Source organism: Sarcophilus harrisii, chromosome 6, assembly GCF_902635505.1.
Source record: "Sarcophilus harrisii chromosome 6, mSarHar1.11, whole genome shotgun sequence".
NCBI lineage: Eukaryota > Metazoa > Chordata > Mammalia > Dasyuromorphia > Dasyuridae > Sarcophilus > Sarcophilus harrisii.
This window is the reverse complement of record NC_045431.1, coordinates 66,141,569-66,150,645: the sequence shown is the minus strand read 5'-3', so window position 1 is coordinate 66,150,645 and position 9,077 is coordinate 66,141,569. Positions and strand designations below refer to the sequence as shown.

At 41.0% G+C, this 9,077-nt stretch overlaps 1 protein-coding gene across 1 annotated transcript in view; it reads left to right on the top strand.

Annotated features, from left to right (window-relative positions):
• Nucleotides 1-1,722: 1,722 nt before the first annotated feature.
• Nucleotides 1,723-9,077, top strand: part of RNF150 (ring finger protein 150) — a 328,862-nt gene continuing 321,507 nt past the window's right edge. The window contains exon 1 of the mRNA XM_031941619.1: nucleotides 1,723-2,247. Coding sequence (XP_031797479.1) covers nucleotides 1,770-2,247 — 478 coding nt within the window. The 5' untranslated portion in view covers nucleotides 1,723-1,769. The remainder of the gene's footprint in view (nucleotides 2,248-9,077) is intronic.

Sequence of the window (9,077 nt, the reverse complement as noted above, 5' to 3'; positions counted from 1 at the left end):
ACAAGGTGGTGATTCAGGCAGGTTTCAATGGACTTGTGCTGGAAAGAGCCATTTGTTGTTGTTATTTGCTTGCATTTTGCTTTCTTTCTCATTTTTTCCCTTTTGGATCTGTGCAGCATAATTGTGGAAATATGTATAGAAGAATTGCACATGTTTTATATATATTGAATTACTTGCCCTCTGGAGTGGGTGTGGGGGAAGGCAGGAAGAAAAAATTTGGAACAAGGTTTTGCAAGGAAGAATGTAGAAAATTATCTATGCATTTATTTTGAATATAAAAAGCTTTAATAAAAAAGTTTGCTAATGATAAATGTGGAAATATGTTTAGAAGAATTGCATATGCTTAACCTATCTATATTGGATTACTTGCTATCTAGGGGAGGGAATGGAGGAAAGAGAGGGAGAAAAAATTTGGAACAAGGTTTTGCAAGGATGAACGTTGAAAATTATCTGTGCACATGTTCTGAAAATAAAAAGCTTAATAAAAAAACAAAGTTTGCTCATGATAAATGTGGAAATATGTTTAGAAGAATTGCACATGTTTTACTTAGATTAGATTACTTACTGTCTAGGGGAGGAGGATGGAAGGAAGGGAAGGAGGGAGAAAGATTTAGAGCACAAGATTTTACAAGGATGAATGTTGAAAACTATCTTTGCTTGTATTTTGAAAATAAAAAAGCTGTTATTAAAATTAATAAAATTTAAATTTAAATAAAAATAAAATTAAACAAATTAAAGTATTTTAATGTGTTCATTCGTGTAATGTTATTGCGTGAATTGAAACTCTTTGCAATCTACTTCTTGGTGCCCCAGGGAACTAATACTATAGATGATAGATAGATAGACAGATAAACAGATAGACAGATAGATAGATAGATAGATGGATAGATTGCTCAAGAATCGCTGGGATGCGTGGCGTTTTTCGAATTGAATTAACCCGGCAGATGTCGCTGCTGTCGAGAAAGAGAAAAAGGGAGGAAAGCTAGCTAAACTGAAGCCGAAGCTTTGACATCACATTAAGCTCCTCCTCGGGCGCACATATTATGCACACACACACACACACACACACAGACACACATACTCACACACGCGCGCGCGCAAACACACAGATATACACACACACACACACAAACACACACGCGCGCAAACATACGCGCACAGCCTCCTCCTCCTCCTCCTCCCTGGTCCCGTCCCCCCCCACCCCCCAAAGTCCCCCAGACTGCTTCTTTCCCCCGCGGGCAGGCAAGCCCTGGGCTCCCGGTACATGTCCCTGGAGAAGAGGGAGAGGAGCCCGGCAGCGGCGGCCGCGGGACGCGCACAGCAGCTGCTGCCTTTCCCGAGCCTCCTCCTCCGGGCAGCATCAGCAGCGCCCTTGGTGGGGCGCAGGCGACTCCCGAGTGAGCGCGGAGCCGCTTCGCACTCGCTTCCTCCCCTTACCCACTTAGAGAGGAGGAGAAGCAAGCCAGAGCGGGAGCCGGACCATTGGCCAGCCCGACTCCCCAGCGACGCCCGGGCGCCTCCTCTCCCTCCGCCGGGCCCTGGGCGAGGAGCATGAAACAGTCCCTCTCGGGCTGCTGAGGACACAGCGATCGGCCCCGGAGCCACGGGAGCCGCGTCCTAGAAGCCCGGCGCTGACACCGGAGAGATCAGCGGCGGCGGGAGCGGAGCCCGGCAGGGGGTGGGAGACGGCAACTGCAAGGACGGGGGTGGGGGGAGGGCGCGGGGGGGCGGGGACCGGGTGGAGGGGGGGCGCCCGGCGGAGGAGAAAGATGGCAATGTCTCTCATCCAAGCGTGCCGCAGTCTGGCTCTCTCAACATGGCTGCTTTCCTTTTGTTTCGTGCATTTGCTGTGTCTGGACTTCACCGTAGCCGAGAAGGAGGAATGGTACACGGCGTTCGTGAACATCACCTACATCGAGCCGGGGTCGCCGGCGGCGGGGGCGCCGGGCGCCTCGGGGGAGCTGCGCAGCGAGAAGAGCGAGTGCGGCCGCTACGGCGAGCACTCGCCCAAGCTGGATGCCCACGGCCGGGTGGCCATGGCCAGTTCCGTCCAGGAGCGCCTGGCCTGCGACCCCAACACCAAGTTCGCCGTCCCGGCCCACGTCAAGCACTGGATAGCCCTCATCCCCAAGGGCAACTGCTCGGAGAAGGACAAAATCCGGCATGCTTTCATGCAGAACGCCTCGGCGGTGGTCATTTACAACGTGGGGACCAACACGAACGAGACCACCACCATGTCCCATCCAGGTGAGCCAGCGGGGGGGCCTGGGAGCACCGCACTAGTCGGGCAGGGGGTGGGGGTGGGGATGGGAAGGAGGCGCTGGGGATGGAGACTCCGAGAAAAATCTAGCGCCTGCTTCCATCTGGAAAGTAGATTCTGGGCTGAAAGCTACCGACTTCTCTGCGCCTTTTAAGTTTGGGAGGGGGGGGGTGTGTGATGCCGGCTTTTCTTCATTTTGAAGACAGAGGTCATTTTCATATGGGTGACACGGTAGAGCGATTAGAGAGCTGGATTTGGAAAGACTCAGAGTGTGTTCTGAACAGTGGCAAAGAAAGGGTGAAAGGGGATGAGGAAACTTTTATGGATAAGGAGACTTGGATTTGGAGGGGCCAAGACTGGAGACAGTTTTCCCCGGGGATTGCCAGCCCTGGAACTGATCTGGGATCTGATAGCCGGGATAGCTGTCACCGGGCGCCATCAGGTAGAGCTTCACCTGAGCCAATAATGCCGGTATCTAGAGGTTAGGGTTTCTCCCTACAGCACACCCAAGGTGAACTTGTTCCTTCAGGTTGTATTTCATTTCTTCCTGGAAGAGTAAAGTGTTTTTCTTCTCCCCTGGGTTGAGCAAGTGGTAAATAATAATATGGATTTTATTAAGTGCTGTCCTTCAATTACCCAGAAGGAAAACTAATAACTGAGACATGATTGTAAATCGCCTCAAGCTGATGCAAGCGAGGAAAGTTTGAAAGGGATAAAGTTATGCACAGCTTCTGTTATGTTGTCTCATACAGGCCGAGGATGAAGGGCTTAGTTTGCTTGGGAGCTGTGTTCGGTGAAGAGCTAATTGCAAGCTGGGAAGGGCAAGCGTTTCTTAGTTGTTTCGAGAAAGCCGGGGTTACTGTAACGTAGCATACTTCCCTGTTGCAAGTGTATTGGCAGATGGGGAATATCTGCATTTGCAGGAACAGAACAACAAATCAGGCTTGACAAAGTATTCTCTTTTAGTGGACTGGCTTTAGGAGCCCAAAATAGCACCTGTTATGTGTGCTCATAAAGTGATTCCTAAGAAGGACACCCTATCTCCTCCCTTCCCCCTTGTTGTGTACATATAATTCCCCAAAGACATGTAGGAATAGCACTGTCAGATGCTACCCCACACGGTGAGCGTTGGAATCACCTAAAAATGAAATTCTTTTTAAAAAGGTCTTTTTAATTTGAAAGAGTGAGGGTTAGTAAAGGGAATGCCATCTGAACTGAAGGGAAGAGGGAAGGTGACAAAGACAGAGACAGAGAGACAAAGAGACAGAAAGAGAGAGATAGAGATCCACCTTTTACAAGGACAGATTTTCATTCCAAGAACCTGTATCTGTCGAAGAAAAACTATCACTTTTTAGTTAGATATGTTGTAGTTTGCTGAGTTGAGAACAATTGTTTTCCAGGAGGAAAGTGGTTGAAACAGGTTAGTAAGTTTAAGAGAAATTCCAAACCTCCCCACATACTATTCTGTGGCATGATGATAAAGAGGGAGGGAGGGAAAGTCTTTGCTTTAAAGTATTTAGTTGCCCCATAAAACTTTAAAAAAATATTTAACTTTCATTCTCGAAAAGGATTGTTTACTGGCAAGGGGTAGAGCAGTTGGGAAGGATACTTTAGGATTTGCTTTTTCTTCAGAAATATTATAACAACTTTTGTTTTGTTTTCATATGGACACTTTATCCATCAGGTAACTTCAGGTGTGAACATGCTTATTACTGACACTTTGGGCACTGAGAGGATTAGTAACTTCTGACCTGACATGGTAGAAAGTGTGCTGCGACCTGGTTTCAAATGCTGCTTATAATGCTAATTGCCATTGTGACCTTAAGCAAATCATTTAACTATTCTAGGCCTCAGTCTTTTCATCTATAGATTGGGATTATTGCTCCAGATGCTCTTTGGGGTCCCTTTCAGGTCTGGATTTCTGATTTTGGGAATAGGACATGTGCCATTTTGCATGGTCTCTCAATAAACTTTAAGATTAAAGTATTGAAACTTTTATGCACTTTTCTCAAACCAAATATAATTCAGTAATATTTAATCTGAGGGTGTGTAATAGTGATCATGTAGTTAAAAAGAGCTTTAGCACCCTTATGACTTAAAAAAAATTCTTTAATAACCAAAGCAGAATGCTTTCTTAGCTTGTACCCATGTCTGGAATCTTAAAATCACCCTCTGATTCAACCTCAAGTCTATTGTGTTATTTATTCCTATCTAAAAAGGTTCTCTAGAACTGCCAACATGCTGGATCAATTAATGACTTGTGTATATATGTGTCTTTTTAGAATGTAGTAAGTTGTTATTTTAAGTTTTATTTAAGTTGTTGTTTTATTTAAGTTTAAGACAGTGGGAGTGAAAGATTTACTAACAGTTTGAAGTTTAAAGGTTAAGAGAAATATAGGAAATTCTTTACCATCATAATTGGTATATGTGTTTACAAATGTGTTAATGCTGGATCTGATAACAGGCAAGTAACTTTGTCATTATTATCTGATAAATCCTTGTTCCAAAAACACCATCTCAGATATAGCATTGATTTTTTTTTTCTTATGGCTGCTTTAAAATGAGATGTAAGAACAGGGAACAATATTGTGAACTCTGCATTTCGTGCTAAAATGAATTTTTTTTTCTTTTCTCAAAGCTTGGAACTACTGGTCTGACTATCAAAGTTTCACATCTGTAGCATTTGGAGACTCAAAAATATTTTTTAAATTAAATTTTAAATAAGTACTTAAACTCAATTTGGAAAAATGAAGGCATTTGGGCTTTTGGTGAAAATATTCTCACTTAGTGAAAAATGGAAGGTAATTTATATTCATATTTTTTGAAATATAGGCTGTCTTCAATTTATAGTTGTCCTACTTTTGTTTACCCCTTTCTGGAAATAACCAGGTGGTTGCTTAAGGAATCCTACTTCCCTCTTTACTACTCCTAGGAAATTCCCTGTTTTCCTCTTTTTTCCATATCTCTTATTGTTATAGATCTTTCCACAGTGTCTACTCATTCCTCTTTTGACTCATAGGCCCATATAGCTGAAAGGAAACTTAGAGGCCATGTAATCCAATCCCAGGGAGGTTTAAGTGCTTACCCCAAACCAATAAGTTGAAGAGTTGGGATTTTAAAATAGTTTCTTTGCCTACAAATTTTGAATGAATTATTTCATGCAGCTTTCTCTCTCCTTCATTATCCCAAGTGCCCACTCTTCCTTTATTTTTTTTTACTCCTTCCTTAGTGCCCATCTCTGGTTTTTACCCAGAATCCCCCAATTCTTCATGCTTTGACAACCTTAGAAATTTCATCTTAGCATGTTGCTATTCTTCTATCCTAATTGAAATCCTGTTCCAGGACACAGGCCCATTCACATTGTTTAGTAGAAAAGATAGAGAAGGGAGTTCCTTTTCCTTTTGCCAGATTTATATGGGGGAGATGAGGTACTGGCATTCCAAGTTTTCTCATAAAATCATTGTAATTTATGGTGCTGAGTTACTATGAGATTATAAATTTTATGCTTAAGTATTGCTTCTTCAGTGTATCAAGGATCTGTGATTCTATTTAACAAATAATTTAATTCGACAAATAAACAAATAGTAAAATTCCTACTATGTATAAAGCATATTGAGAGGCGATAATAAGGACAAAAACAAAATACCCTTAATCCTTCCATGCTTCTCATTTCTCCTGTGGGAAGGGAGGATCCAATCTGTACATTCATATGTAAAAATAACTTAGACCTTACTCAAAACTTAGGGGAGTGGGGAGGGATCTGGGTGAAAGCTTCTTGAAGGAGTGACTTTTTTTTAAGCCTTGAAAGAAGCTAAGGATTCTGGGCAGACTTAAAGGGAGTGCCTTTGAGACTTGGGTAATTGTACAAATGAACGGAAGTGAGTTATGGAATGCCAAGTTCAGGGAACAGTAAGTCGTCCACTTCTGTGGGAACATAGAATTTGGGAAGAGAATAAGGTGAAGTTAGTCTGGAAGATATAGGTTGGATCTAAATCATGAACTGTCAAATCATGAATTAGACCAATAAGCTTACATTTTATTCTAGAGGCAATAAGGAATATCCTTGGAGTTTATTCATGCTTGGATATAATCTATACACACACATTTGCTTATGATTCCTCCACACTTTAGTCTTGGTGAATTTCTGTGGCCAGTAAAATTCAACACCTGATTGACAGTCTTCTTGGATTAAGTTTGTTCCAGTTAGTTGGCTCCTTGGAGACAGACACACAGTACTGCTTCAAATGTACATCCAAAGCCTTTCAAACTCATGTTCTTGGTGCCCTTCTCTGGTTCTCATCCCAGAACCCCCAATTCTTCATCCTTTGACAACCTTAGAAATTTCATCTTTGTATGTTATTCTTCTACCCTAGTTGAAATCCTGTTCCAGGACACGGGAACCATGGTGTGATGATCCATTCACATTGTTTAGTAGGAAAGATAGAGAAGGGAGTTCATTTCCCTCTTGCCAAATTTATATGGGGAGATACTAGCATTCCAAATTTCCCCATAATGTACCCTATGATGAGACGCCAGAGGAAATTCTAGTGGAGGAATTCAGGTACAAGTTCAGAGAATGCTCTTCATTCATTTTTCCATTTAACAAATGCTTATCGAGTGGCTATTATGTATTATGTGTTAAGTAAAAGAGACTCAAGTCTTCTAAAACTTATACATGAAAAAGAGGGTTGAACTATCCTGTTCTTTCCTATGCATTCAGTTGAGGATTGGATACTTATTGGATTAGATAAAAATTTTTATCATTAGTTTCTAGAGGAAAATTTAGTGGAATTGTGAGATTAGGCCATAAGAGGCCCCCAATTTTTGACTAATATGAAATTCACATGTATATTTAGATCATCCTCCCCTCTCAGGATGAGAACTTAGATGCACCAAACAGTAGAATAAATTATTTGAACTTGGTCATTTCCATCTCTCCAGCAGCTAAGCATATTACTGCCCCCATTTCATCAAATTTTCAGCCTCTTGTCGCTATTTGTAGGTCTGTGACAGTTAGATTTTTACATAAGTAATTTATTTAATTTTTGTTTATTTTTGAGTCACTAAGTATTAAGTAACTTGCCCAGAGTCACACACCTAGTTAACAAATAACCTAGTCTGAGTCCCCCTGACCCTAGGACCATTTCTCTATCCACTTTGCCACCTACTTCTAATCCGTTTACTTTAACATGCATTTATTAAGCATCTATTCTATGGGAATCACTATTCTAGGTCTGGTGGAAGGGGAGGTCGGAAAGGAGATGGGGGATCCATACAAAGAAAATGAAAAATGACTTCCTGACTTCTAGGAATTTATGGTCTGCTGAGGCAGTACTCTCTTATCTGTCATTCTTGCTGCAGGCCTAACTCAGCATCTCTTGATATATTTTCTTGGATTCCCTCTTAAATTTCCTTTCTCTCTTTACTATTACTTGTCTATCTTTTTTTTTCCTTTTCAGAACTAAGTAGTTCTGATTTTTTATCACTCTTATATTTATTTGTCATGCTGTTCTTTTGGTCTCTGACTCAGAAAAACTGCACGTATTTGGAGAAAGCTATTCTAAATATTTCTTTCCCTATGTGACCAATTTCTCTTTTAGTCTACTACCTATTGGTTTTCTTCTTTCTTCCTTCACTTTGGTTTTCCCCTTTCTTACCTGTATTTATTATTTGGCCTTTATCAGCAGTTTCACTTGGTGATTAGTCAGTTTATAGAGTCATGCCTTGTCTGATATAAATGATGATAATATGGAATAAAGGGGGTAGATAATTCAATCTCTAGATGCCGATAACCAATGTGATTTAAGTTTGAGGTTGAAGTGGGAGTAATAGTAATCCCCTATTTGCATCAAGCTTTAAGATTTGCAATGCTTTCCTCAAAATAATCCTGTAAAGTCACATACTCTTTGTGCCTAGGATAGAGTTCTTTACACACATGCTTGTGGATTGGATTAGAAATGGATCTGGTATCTCATTAGTGTAGGTATTTTCATCAAGATGTAAATAAAAACAATCACTCTATGCTTTCCTATTTAGTTACAACTTATACATCTTGCTTGTGTTCTTCTATAAATTCATTAGGATGACCAAACGGGTCTTCCTTGCTTTCTCTGAATTAAAGGGACACTAATAGGTCATGTGGATTGTCCATCAGTTTTCCTTTGCTCCTTTGGGACCAATTTATCTTCTTTTTGACCGATACATTTCTCCATTGAATCCTTTAGATAGTAGGTATTATTTCATAGGCAAGGATATCATCAGAGATAAAGTGACCTCCAACGCTTACTAATCATGTGAACATGGGCAAGTCATTTAATCTCAGTGCCTTTCAGTTTCTTTATTTGTTAAATGGGGGTTGGGACATTGTGCTTGTCTAAATCAAAGCTTATAAGAAGCTGTGGGTTGACTCTGTATGGGATCCTATGACTGAATGTGGGAGTCACAAAATTATGATTTATTATCACTAAATTTTGATTTGCATACTATTTTATATGCACTGTGCCATATCCATAAGTTATCTGTTTGTCTATCTAACTAACTAGCTACTTTCTCTTCATCTCAATCTATATTAATTAAATGCTTATGCTAGACATTGTACATACAGATACAATGAATGAAACAGCCTAGTCTCCTAAAAAACTGAACATATGTTTTAAGTAATCCCAATCAGGATACAAGGCCAGTCTACAGGTTGCCAGTGGTGGTATTGAAATTGGAATAATAAAGCCCATCTCCTGCTTTAGAGTGAGATTAATGCTTCACAGCTCAACTGGAGTCTGTAGTGCTTTTATTATATACTGGGAAATTATGTCCCCGC